This window comes from Nyctibius grandis, chromosome 29 (genome assembly GCF_013368605.1).
Source record: "Nyctibius grandis isolate bNycGra1 chromosome 29, bNycGra1.pri, whole genome shotgun sequence".
Taxonomy (NCBI): Eukaryota; Metazoa; Chordata; class Aves; order Nyctibiiformes; family Nyctibiidae; genus Nyctibius; species Nyctibius grandis.
This window is the reverse complement of record NC_090686.1, coordinates 996,878-1,008,784: the sequence shown is the minus strand read 5'-3', so window position 1 is coordinate 1,008,784 and position 11,907 is coordinate 996,878. Positions and strand designations below refer to the sequence as shown.

The window sequence follows — 11,907 nt, the reverse complement described above, 5'->3', positions numbered from 1 at the left end:
TTAAAAAATAAAAATATCCCCAAACTGAGCAGTGTGGATTTTAACTCAAATTTGAACTAGTTACCGCACCCTGATGTTACCAAACCATCAGAGGTGCAGATGTCCCGGCCTCTCTCCCACCCAACTGTCTCATACCACAGACAGAAAAGGTGACAGAACCATCTCATCTGAAATTTCAAATTCTGATCTCCAGTGTTTCCTACAGTCATAGACAGGTTACTTGTGGTAACATAATGTTTCCAGACAGACATGTTTCTCTTTTTTTTTTGTAAGCCTGCAAACTAGTTTCAATTTTAGAAAAAAAAACCAAAACAAACCACGTTTGCCATTTGTCTGTCAATAAAGGGTTTCAGATAGTGCAACATGAGTGACCAGGCAAACGGGCACCTACAGTTCACCAGAACCCTTTGTGCCCTTTATTTGCTTGTCTACATCTAATACAGGCCCCAGAGGGTTCTCCCTTAAATGACTTTTTTTTTCCTTGCTTGTTTTTTTTTGCCCCTTTTATAAAACCTGGGAATGCCAAGTCTCATTTCTGTTTTACCCAAGAACTTCTGACTGAGACATGTATCGGGTGCCCTCAAACCTCACAGAATTGAATACAGAGCAAACTTTTTGCCACGTATTAACTGTAATTTTTTTTTTGTGTATAAAACCCACTTTGATTCTTGACCAGGATTTGCTTCCTTGGTAGCTGGCTTCCTGGGAAGCTTCCATCCTCAAATAGAGAATCAACAGGAATGCATCCAGACTCAAATTTATGAAATAAAAAGCAAAGAGGACAAAAAGAAAAAAGACAGAGAACCAACCTTTCGGTCTCTCATACAGCACAAAGAGAAACCCCTCCCTTTCCCTCCCACCTTGCAGGACACTCATAAAGAGATGGAGGAGGTGCAGGAGGCTGGGGTCTGAGAAACTGAAACGCGTTGGGGCTACCACCTCCCAGCTCCTGACAGCACAGGGAACCAGCCCTTCCTGGGCTGTAAAAACTAGGATAGCGCACAAGTTTAGAAATCCATCAGTGAACAAGGCTTTACTGACAACTTTTCATACAGTTAAAAAATAAAAATACAGAACAACAGCAGACAGTGTCACATATTAAAAACGAATAAAATGGGCTCTATTTAAATGGTATTAAAATTAATTAGAAACTAAAAATCTTACCACTTTGGTCGAGGTTTTTTGAGCCTCCACCAAAACGATCGGCCTTAAAAACAACTGGGTTGTGTGACACACAAAGAAAACATGGCATTTGAAAAGACAGTGTGGGCTAGGCAGTGTCTTTGACTATAACTATCACCATATGTTCTTCTTCTAACTTCCCCAATGTCCTTAGTGCTGACTGGAGGTACTGCTGAGAGAATTCACAGGGAGGGAACGCGTAAAGCATGCCTGTGCTGTCTCTGCCCTTCGCCCCTCCCACGGGCAGGCTGATAACCCCAGCAGCCTGCTTCTGTTTCAAGTAGGAGACCAGATTCCTGAGAAGCCGTCGCTGCAAGCCAGGCTCTACAACAGGGAAGGTCCCCTCAGCCCCTGCCGGGGTGGACTGGGTCGCCAGGAGCACAGCATAGCCGTTGGGGCTGCCTTGTTTGATCCGGCGAGTTACTTCATCCAGCTTGGGCTGGTCGAGCCGAAGTCTCTGAGCGATTTTGAGCTGCGTTAACTTCCCGCCGGATGAATGGTCTTTAAGGAGTCCGTTGATGACGCCGACGTCTCCCTCCAGGATGTGCATAGAGGTGGGGAAGCAGCTGTTTTTTAGCACAAGAAGCCCATTCCAAGCAAGCTGCAGCGTCTGAGCGTATTCCGATAAATTCTTTAGCTTTTTGGTCTCAGATTTTGGCTCCTCGTGAGTTTTTGATTCCGATTCACCAGTTCGATGATTGCGTTCGCTGTCCCTTTTTTTAGGCTGGGGAGCATCGGCTGCCTCACGATGGGGTTTCTCCTCAGTCGCATGACGATTGTTCTGAAGGGAGTTACTCTGCTCTTTGTCGGCTCCGGATTCTGTAGTGTGATTCTCCTTGCGAGCCTTGTCTGGGCTGCGGTCTAAAGCTGGCCCACTGGCCTTTGTCCTGCTTCTGTCCTCGTAAGGCGAGTGAGTAGTCCTCCCGCGGTCACTGGAAAGACTCCGGCGTTTCCGCCTCTCTTCCCAGGGTTTGGGCACGCTGCGATCGCTGTCGCTGGCCCAGCGCTCTCCGCTCCGGCTACGCACCGATCGGCTGTAGCTTTCCAAGTTGTTCCTGCGTTCCGCGGCTTTGGCAGGGCTGGCCCAGTCTGCCTCTGCAAAGCTCCTGTCTCTGTCCGAGTACAGGAGATGTGGAGGAGTCCTATCTCGCACCCTCAAGTCTTGCTCTAGGCTTCTGTGTCTGCTGTACCCATCAGCGAGCAGTTCGTAGTGCATGGGGAGCGGTGCGGGCTGGTACGGCTGCGGGTATCTCGTCTCTTCTGCTTTGGCAAAATCCACTCGGAGTCTCCTCTCCGGTCCCCCCAAAGGAAAGCCCCTCATCTGCGCGCAGGCAGCCTGGGCAGCATCCAGGCTTTCGTACTGGATGTAGGCGAAGCTGTCTCCCTTCACGTAGTCAATAGTCCTGATGCTGCCGAAGCGGTCGAACTCTCTCGCCAGTGCGGCCAAGGAAGTACTTGGACCAAGACCACCCACCCACAGCCTGGTAGTAGGGTTGGCTTTCCCATAGCCAATTTTGATAGGGTTCCTGCCAACAACGCGGCCCGACATGGCGACCTTGGCCCGATGCGCCATGTCCAAGTTTTGGAACTTGAGGAAAGCGTAAGCCCCGCCCTGGCCCCGCGCAGGGCGCTTGATCACTACTTCTTCGATGATGCCGTACTTCTCAAAGGCACGTCTCAGCTCCACCTCCGAGACGTTGTGGTCCAGGTTGCCAATGAAGAGGTTGCGGGTCGCTCTCTGATCGTCCTCTGGCATCAGGTCTTCCTCAGCCACGATGGGGTAACCGTAAGGGCGGCCGCGCTCGTCATAAAGCCCGTAGTAATCCAGGGCCCTCTCCCGCTCCCGGGAGAGCCCGATGGCAGCCGCTTCCAAAGCGAAGGCAGCAGCTGCAGCGTGAGCGTGCCGAGGCCGCGGCTCCCGCAGCAAGGGGCTGGTGACAGGAGAGAGCGATCTCTGCTTGTACTGGTAAGCGCTGTGGATGGGCGGCAGGTACCCCAGGGGCTCCGGAGAGGGCGCGGGGGGCGGCGTGCGGCTCCTCCGGCCCCCGCGCAGATACACCGGCTCCACCTTGAGGGGCCGATCGTAGAGGAGCAGCTGCCGGGCCCGGGCGTGCCGGCGGGCGTCGCGGGCGTCCCCGGGGTGTCGGAAGTTGACGTAGGCGACGCGGCCGAGCTCGGGCGTGTGGGAGAGTTTGACACTGATGTCCCCGGCGCCCCCCCCCGCGAAGCGCTGGAAGAGGCGGAACAGGCCGTCCTCCAGCAGCTGGTCGGGCAGGGCCGCGCTCAGCCCGCTCACCAGCAGCGTCTTGTACTCACAGGAGCCGGGCGGCTCCCCGGCCAGGCCCGCCGAGCCCCCCAGCGGCGCCAGCAGCAGCGAGGGCGCGGCGCCCGGCGGCGGCCCGGCCAGCAGCAGCGAGGGGGCCACCACGGCGCCCGGCAGGGCCTTGGCCTTGGGCACGCCGAGCGCCCGGGACGACGAGGAAGACGAGGAGGAGGAGGAGGGGGTGGCCTGGCTGCCGCCGCGGGCGCCCGAGGCCGAGCCGCTCCCCGCCGGGCGGTGGTTCGAGTCGCCGCCGGCGCGCTCATCGCCGCGGTGGCTGCGGGAGCTGGAGCCGCCTCCGCCGCTGCCGCCGCTGGTGGTGCCGCCGCCTCCGCCGCTGCCGCCGCCGCCGGGCGTGGACTTGTCCCGGCTGCTGCGGGAGGCGCCCGAGCTCCGGTGCGGGCCGCGCCGGCTGCTGCTCTCGCGTTCGCGTTCGCGGGGCCGCTTGGCGGCGGCGGCGCGGCCTCCCCCAGCCCCCGGCGGGCTGGAGTCCCGTTCGCTGCCCCGTTTCATGGCGCCGGGGCCCGCGGCTCAGGAGACGCCTCCGGCGGCCGCCGCCATCTTGGACAAAAGGGAACGAAGGCGGCTCCGGCCGCCGCGCCGCGCGGGCTCTACGTCATCGCCCCGCGTCCCGCCGCATGGCGGCGTCAGGGGCGCGATAGCGCTGCACAGCGGCGTGACGCAAGAGCGCCGCTCGCCTCCGGGCCGGCCCGGCCGCACGTCACGGCGGGGCGGCCAATCACGAGGGGCGGCGGGGCGCGCCCGGCATAGCCCCGCCCCCTGCTGTGGGAGGTGCGCGGGGCCGCTCCCGCCGGAGGGGCGGGAGGGGATTTGGGGGGGGGGTGTGCGGGGGTGCGCCCCGCAATCACGTCACACGGCACGCGCCCGCCCGGTCCACACCGTTGTACTTTAATGAACGTCCCGTACAGCGCGCGCCGCCTCAGCTCCCGCCGCCGGGGCCGCGCGCTCGGCCGCCTCAGCGCCCGGCCCGGCCCGTCCGCCGCCCCTCAGAGGTCCGCGCGCTCGCCGGCGGCCCGCGGCGCGTACTTGGGCATCAGTTCGTGGATCCTGCGGATGAAGTCGGATTTCTCGGCGCAGCCCTTGCACGCCTCGCCCCAGTCGTCCAGGATCCGCCGCAGCTCCTTGACGCGCAGCTTGCGCAGGTCGGCGGTGCTCAGGTCGATCTGCTTGTCTGCGGGGAGAGCAGAGCCGCGCTCAGCTTGGGGCGGGGGGGCCCGGCCGCCCCCGGCACCGCGGGGGAGAGCGGTGCGTTTGTGTGCGGAGACGGCGAGGAGAGGAGCCCGGTGGTGAGGGGTCCGACGGCTGCAGCTGCGGAGGCCGGTACGGGAGGCGAGGTAGCCAGAACGCAAGAGGGAGAGAGGTGCCAGGCTCCCGGGGGGTTGAAAGAACGTCTAAGTTAAGCTTTTGACAGCAGATAAGGCTTTTAACACTACAAGTCATTACTAGAAGCCAGAAGGTTTGGTTGCAGCTTAGATGGAGGGTTCCACAATAGCCCTGAAACCTCCTTTATTATATGAGCAGCAATACTTTCTTTCACTGGATAAATAAAAGGTAGCAGAGTGATGTCAGAGGAAAGATATGCAAGTGACAACAACAAAAAGCTTCTTAGGAAGCAACAGGACACGAGTACAAGTATAAAGACCCACAATCCAAGGAGTCTCTCCAGGGAATGTAAGGGCAGAGATCTAGGAAAGTGGTCATAAGGAGGTATTTCCAAGACTGTTCTTCAGATTAGGCTTTTCAGGAAGAGTATGTCATCTAGGAATGCGACAGTTCAAAGACGGCGGCAAGAAAAGAGTGCTGAATGCTCTGAGCAGACACCAGAGGAGGCGAGAAAGAAGCGCTTATCAACCTGCTACTGGCAAGCGTAACAGCAGCTGGGACCACAGAGCTTAGCTAAGGGCTCGAACCCTGCGGACAAGAGACATCATCCCAGGCCATAGGACACACCTGGCTGCTCCCTGGGATGAGCTTTACTGCACGCTCTTCTAAATATGATATTCCAAATAGTGATTTGAGCGCAGTACTGCTGATATGCCTGGGAATTACTTATTTCAAGGCAGATCAGTGGCTCTGCAGAAGCTAACAAGGGTTAGTAGCCAACAATCTTACATGAGCATCTCCATAAAACTCTAGGATGTTCATGGAAAGCAGCCCAGGTTGTGCAACCTAATTAGGCCAGTGCTCTCGCTACAGAACTTAGGACTGAGTAGTTTTAGCATGCTGTTTTACCCTAAGTGATCCATACCCCAGAAAAGCACGGGCATTTCCCCTTACGCTGGCAACTCACCGTATTTTAGTTCACAGATCTGACTGTCTTTCTTCTTTAGTTTCTCACAGATCTTTTCCACGGGGATGTGATGACTCATGGGCTTTGATACCTCGTTAATGATTTTGGTGGCTGCATCACTTGTGGCCCCAATGTAATAGCACTAGAGGGAAGAAAAGAATGAGGTGGAGATGCATGGAAAAACGCTTCTAAAAGGAGTTTTCTATCTGTCTTCCCTCCTTGCAAACCTTTCCCAACTCTGAGCCCAGGGTAATGTTTCAGCTTTTAAAGCAGTTAAGGCTGGTTGTCTTGTTTCTCAACTTTTTTTAAAGAAATTGAATTGGATTAAGAATAAAGTCTTCTTCATTCAGGGAGGAAGACTTTCTGAAGCTTTCCCCCTCTGCATTTCGAATGGTGTCTCTCTGCAGTTCTTTTCTTAGGAGAGTTCAAGGCCTTTTCCTTGGGGCTCTTCATTTGGGGATTGTCTTCTGGTTTTAGTTAGGGCAATTTGGTTTTCCTATATTTAGTTTTCAGCTAAACAGCTGAAGAGCATAAATATTTTAACAGCTTATACAGCACCCCAAATACAATTTAAGGGACAAGAAGTCCTACAGCAAATAAAAGCTTTGTAATCCCCAATGCTTCAGTAACAGGAAGAAACAAGGGCAGCCAGTAAGATGTCTGTTCATAGACTGGCCTTTTTCTTTTCTTTTTTTTAAGGTAAAGAGGTGAAACTCCTGAAGTCCTCGCTTATAAAAAAAATACAGGACCAATTGTGGCTGCAGAGCTAGGAAGAACAGCCCCTGGGAAGCCATATTGTACAAACTCAGCAGCACTAGTTTCCTCTCTTTTGACAAGTATTCTACAACTTACTCCCTTAAGAAGCAAGTGTCATTGACTACTACTACTACTTACCAGGCGGTTCTCTTTGCCTTTTGCTTCTTTGCAGGATTTCAAGAGCTCCTTTTCAATACTGGCAGGTGTGAACTCAACATCGTTGTCCTTTAGACTCTGGTAGAACCTTCCCAGGAATGTAACACACACTGGAAGGGAAGATGGATGGAGTTATCTGCCACTGCAGTAATCTTGGGGCAGCTCTTAGAGGGCCCTTGTAAGTAAACAGAATAAGGGATTTGGAGAACAGAACTTCTAGAAGCTGCATTAGCAGTCGGTGACTTCACCCGTAAGTCTTTCAGAGCACTCATGAATCAACAATATGCCCCAGTATTTTTGGTGGGTTTTTGACAATCTGAGAAACCAGATCCATGGAAGTGTCCGGTGGCTTCTGTACACTGTTCTGAGTGAGCAGCAGGATTCAGCTGAGGGATACAAGACAAAACACTGCCCGTGCAAAAATGTGAACTTAATTTTATGTCTTATTCTTGCTGCTTTGGGAAGCAACTTGTCAGACCACAGGCTTCAAATCCAGTTCTGATTGAAAACCAGCGCTCTCTACATAATCCCATTACAGACTCCAAGTGTGCTCGTTTTAGTAATACGGTATCACTGATTATCAAGTTGGTTCAGTTCATAGGTACGTTACTTCCAAGGGAAAAAGAAATTATGTGATCACACGCTATGTCCACTTGGAGTATTTCTCATCTCCTCATTCCTACAAGCTTCTGAATCGGTTTCAGATTGAAAGTCTTAAAGAGAATGAAAATCCCACCAGCGCACCAGCAGTTGAGAGGCTAGATCCAAGTTCCTGCCTGTGGGGAGGGCAGGTACACCTTAGCCAGTACGCTTTCCCTTCAGCAGCAGTCACTCCACATATGCTCCAGACTAAGCCCAGCACACCCGCGTGTCGCTGAGGAGGAGGGCAGTCGGCTACGGTTACCGCAGCATGCAGGGGCTGTGCGACAGGGCGACCGAGAGAGACACTGCGAGTTTGCCAAGTGTCAGATTTCGCTCATTCTGCTGCTCACACACTTCGCCTGTGAACAGCATCGCCTGGACCAGGAGCTCTATGGCCCCACCGATTCCTGCAGCAGGACCTGCGGATTCTCACCACTTCCAGGTGTGAGACAAGTGCCAGGCACTGGCCTGCCTCTAGAGGAAAGGTACGAGTTGTGTCTTTTATGTGATTTGTTTACCCCAACAGGAAGGATCGGCAAATAATAGTGTCAGTAGCAACTTGTATTCAACCCTGAACACAAGCCATGGCACAGGAAATGGGCAAATACAGGAAATGGAGTATGACCATCACAAAGCCAAGTAGAACCTTACTCTCATTATATTAAAACTAGAAGTCATTATAAGCTGGGCCATTTGGGAAGACATTTTTTGGTATGCATACAACACCGTCATTTACCTCACATCAGTTTGTCCCCAGTCACAGACACACACTGATGTCCACTGTGCGCTGTTTGGAAGTGAAAACCTTTGGAAAGAATAAAGATGCTGCAGGCAGTGGTACCGATGGCTACTGTACAGTTGAAACAAGTTTCCCACCTAGTGCTGGGACAGCAGCCAGAAGGTTTGATTTACTATGTTCCCTCCCCCTCCTTCTCCCTTACTGTCTCTCTTCCTACAAAAAGGAGGAAGGGGTATTCGTACCACAAACTCCCAACCAGTTACTACAGCCCCACCTCAAGTTTTTCTTGTTTCACCTGGGGAATCTGCTCTGTTCCACCATGCGAGAGGAGTTTAATTTGCTGTGCAGCTCAACAGCTTCCACCCCGGAGGCTTTTGTATGTAGGTGGTACAGAAAGCGCCCAGTTTTGCTTTAGATCAGCTGAACACCGCGTCTGGTGTTACACATTACAGAGAGGACGCCCAATACTCCAGCATCCAGTGGACAAAGCCGAGGCAAATGTAATACTGCGATGAGTAAGGGGGGAGCCCAGGTGAGCAACTGCGCCCGCTTCCTCCTGCCCGCGGCCTCGCAGCAGCTCCCCACTTCCCTGCTCCAGGCACCGGCTCGGAGCGGCCACGGGGCACAGCACTTCCCCGCGCCCCGGCTCGCACCCGCCGGGCTGTGAGAGACCAGGAGCTGATCTCCCCGGCCTGAAGAGGAGACGATCCCGCCCCTGGGGCCGGCGCTCTCCTTCCCCGTCTCTGCGCTACCGCTAACCCGCTTGAGAAGAGACCGGCAACTTCTCGGCCTCCGGCAGGGAGGTCCCGGCCCCCGCCCGGGGCAGAGGGGCACGGCCGGTAGCCCCGCCCCGCGCCTCCCCGAGCCGCTCAGCCGCCGCCCGCGTACCGCCCCGGCGGGCCGGCACCGGGACCGGCCACCTCCGAGCAGCGCTCCCGGCCCAGCGGCACTCGGGCGGACTTCGGAGACTTTTCCGGTCCCGGGAGGAGCCGCTCGCGCCGGCCCGGCCCCAGCCCCGGCCCCGGCGGCGCAGGGCTGTCGCTGCCCTCCGTCGGCGGGGCGGGGGCGACCGGAGCCCAGCGCCGAGGCCCGCCGCGGGGCTGCACCGCGTCCCGGCCCCTCACAGCAGCGGGCGGGCCGGGCAGCAGGAGCGGCCTCACCTCGCCGGGCCCGGGGGCCGCCAGCCGGGCCCGCCCCCCCTCCGGCCCGGCCCCACTCACCCTCGCACTCCCCGTCGCGCAGGGCCCGGCTGCCGGCCGGCAGCAGGAGCAGGGCCAGCGCCGCACACAGCCCGGGGGCCGCCCGCATCCCGCCCTGCTCGGCAGCCCGCGCGCACTGCGCCCGCCGCACCGGTACCGGCACCACCGCCCCCGCGCCGGCTCCCCGAGCCGCTGCCGCCCCATTGGCCCGCTCCCCGCCCGGCTTCCACGCTGCCTCCTTCCATTGGTTGCTCTGCGGCCTCCACGGGAGAGTTGGCGGCCGCTGATTGGGGGAGGCGGCGGAATGCCGGCGCGCGGCGAGTTTCCCCGCCTCCCTTGGCCGCCATTTTTGTTAAGGGAAAAGCGTCTTCGTGCGCTTCCCAACCGCTGCCCGCGGCCGCCATCTTTTAAACGGGCAGATTCTCACACCTGCGGCTGGGCTGCGCCGAGGGGCGCGGCGGGGACGGCTCCGCCTGTGCTTGCGGTCGGTACCGGCCTTGAGGCCGGGCCGAGCGGCACCCGAGGGCTGCGGCTGCCCGGGGTGGGCGCCGGGAGCAGGCGGGCAGCGCGGTTCGTCTCTTCGCCTGCTGGCTGTGGCAGGGCGGCCGTTCGGGGCCCGTGAGGGCGCGCTGAGGTGAGGCTGAGGGGACGGCCCGAGGAGGCTGCCCCGGGCCGGCTGCCCCGGGCCGTGGGGCCGTGCGGGGTTTGGGGCCGATGGGAGCTTCAGGCCGTCGGGGTTCTGTTGTTCTGGGCTCCCCTGGGTGGGGGTGTGTGGCGTGAGGCCGGGGAGGACGCGCGGCAGGGCAGAGGGGAGCCGCCTGCGTGGGCGGCCATTGGGAGGGCCCCGTGTCCTGTGAGGGTGGCGGAGCGGGTGTGGCAAGGACAGGCTTCTCCTCAGCCTTGGCTTCAACACAGACAAACCCTTCACGGGTGGCTCTTGGCTATGTCTGTACGCCCTGTGAGTTGTAAGGCCTCAGTTCTTTGCGGTGGGACAGCTGAAAGCTGAGTGGTTAAATTAACAACTTGAGAATGGCTTGTTTCTGGCTTTTTTGGTGGTGGTTTTTGTGGTGGTTTTTGGTGGTGGCCAAGGAAACATGAAGATTTTTTTTTTTTATAAACTCTTACTTTCTATCCCAGTCACTATGCCTTTTGTTCCCAAAGCCCTCCCAGGATGCACTGGGAACTGCCTTGAACAATCACCGACCCTCTGAGCTTATCACTTAAATCCCTTTGAAGTTGTAGGTCACTTGAGGAAAGAGTGCACACACCTGTTGATTGTTTCTTGTCTTGTGGGGCTGTATGTTTAACTGTCCTAGGATATCATTCTAGTAAAAGAAGGTAGAGGCAAAGTCATACGGTGCTGTGCTATAGCGAGGGAACACACATCTTTCAGCTTGGTGGGTTCTCTTGGTGCAGGAAGACTAATGAGGCAGCCTAGTTGTGCCTGCCCCAAGCAAAGCCATGGTAGGAGCTGTGGGGAATTTTTCAATCTCTAAGTCTGAATTTTCTTGCAGGTCATCAGCTGCAAATTATAAGCTTGATGAGGAGAGATAGGCAGGATGGGGAGGAGGAGCAACCTTGTTCAGCAAAGGTCAGGTAACAGGTGAGTAGTAATTAGGACACTGTATCTTACCAGTGTGAGTACATCATATGTGTATATCAGGTGGCTTTTCACCTTTCTAGATCTTGTTATCTCTCAAGATGTGTTTATTAAGATTGGTAAAGATATTATTGTCTTTTTTTTTTTAAATCGGTCCATAATGATTTCCAGAATTACTCAATGTGTACTTTAGGAAGTTTATTGGCTTTTCTAAATTTATGCTGATTGCCCACTAAAGTCACTTAGTTGTGCAGAGAAGTGGTTACTTAAATTGCCCTTGTTTCTTAGTGGGATAGTGGCCAAAAGAGCAGCAAGATGAAGTGGCTTATTAATTAGTTGGAAGTAGGGCTTAAATTCAGAATTAGGAGAATTTAGGAGCTTCACAATAAGGAGGAAGTTTAACTGTCAATCAAAGGAGTGCAGTTGTGAAACAGATCTTCAAACAAAGCAGTAATTTTATATGTTTCTATAGAACAGGCTGTGTAACAGGATAGGAGTGGGTTCGGTTTTTTTTTCCTCCCTTTTGGATTGGGAAATGAGCCTCGCTCTGTGTTTCAGTTTGGGATCCTCAAACGACTATGAGGAAGAACAAAGACTTGCTTTGATTTTTTTTTTCTTCTTTTTATTTATAGTTTATTTTCCAACATTCCAGCAGCTAGAAGGATTGCCTTCATTTTACCTTCTGCTGCTTTTTTGAGGTTTCTAGGGTTATGTTTGTTCCACCACCCTCTAGCCACTGTCTCTTTGGAGCATTAGGGATTTGTCATGTGACAAAACCTGGCTGCTGGGCAGCTTGTGCTGGTCCTCAGTGGTGTTGGGACATTCCAACTGTTACACTTCTAGGTTGACTGGATGGGTGTTGAAAAAGCAAAAATGTTTTTTTTCTTCTTTTCTTAAATGTAGTCCTTAATTTCCACATGTATAAGCAGTAGTATTCAGAAGATGGGCTAAGCCTCAGACATCGTCCTACAGTGTCATGTGCTCAGGATACTTTTGAGTTGC

General features: G+C 55.1%; 2 protein-coding genes across 2 annotated transcripts; both read right to left on the bottom strand.

Annotated features, from left to right (window-relative positions):
- On the bottom strand, window positions 1-4,082 carry RBM15B (RNA binding motif protein 15B). Its single transcript, XM_068419895.1, has one exon. The coding sequence runs from the start codon at window positions 4,013-4,015 to the stop codon at window positions 1,271-1,273; it is 2,745 nt and encodes a 914-aa protein (XP_068275996.1). The 5' UTR covers window positions 4,016-4,082; the 3' UTR covers window positions 1-1,270.
- Window positions 4,083-4,390: 308 nt separating this feature from the next.
- MANF (mesencephalic astrocyte derived neurotrophic factor) lies at window positions 4,391-9,463 on the bottom strand. The gene is made up of 4 exons (XM_068419891.1): window positions 9,327-9,463; window positions 6,708-6,835; window positions 5,814-5,955; window positions 4,391-4,694 (listed from the first exon to the last, which is right to left on the bottom strand). The coding sequence occupies exons 1-4, from the start codon at window positions 9,412-9,414 to the stop codon at window positions 4,510-4,512; spliced, it is 543 nt and encodes a 180-aa protein (XP_068275992.1). The 5' UTR covers window positions 9,415-9,463; the 3' UTR covers window positions 4,391-4,509.
- Between the last annotated feature and the right edge of the window lie 2,444 nt (window positions 9,464-11,907).

Coding starts and splice junctions, on each gene's coding strand:
- RBM15B (XM_068419895.1), bottom strand. CDS start 4,015: ATGAAACGGGGCAGCGAACGGGACTCCAGCCCGCCGGGGGCTGGGGGA.
- MANF (XM_068419891.1), bottom strand. CDS start 9,414: ATGCGGGCGGCCCCCGGGCTGTGTGCGGCGCTGGCCCTGCTCCTGCTG. Junction 6,836..9,326: donor GCGCGACGGGGAGTGCGAGG/GTGAGTGGGGCC, acceptor CTTCCCTTCCAG/TGTGTGTTACATTCCTGGGA. Junction 4,695..5,813: donor GATCTGTGAACTAAAATACG/GTGAGTTGCCAG, acceptor CTCTCCCCGCAG/ACAAGCAGATCGACCTGAGC.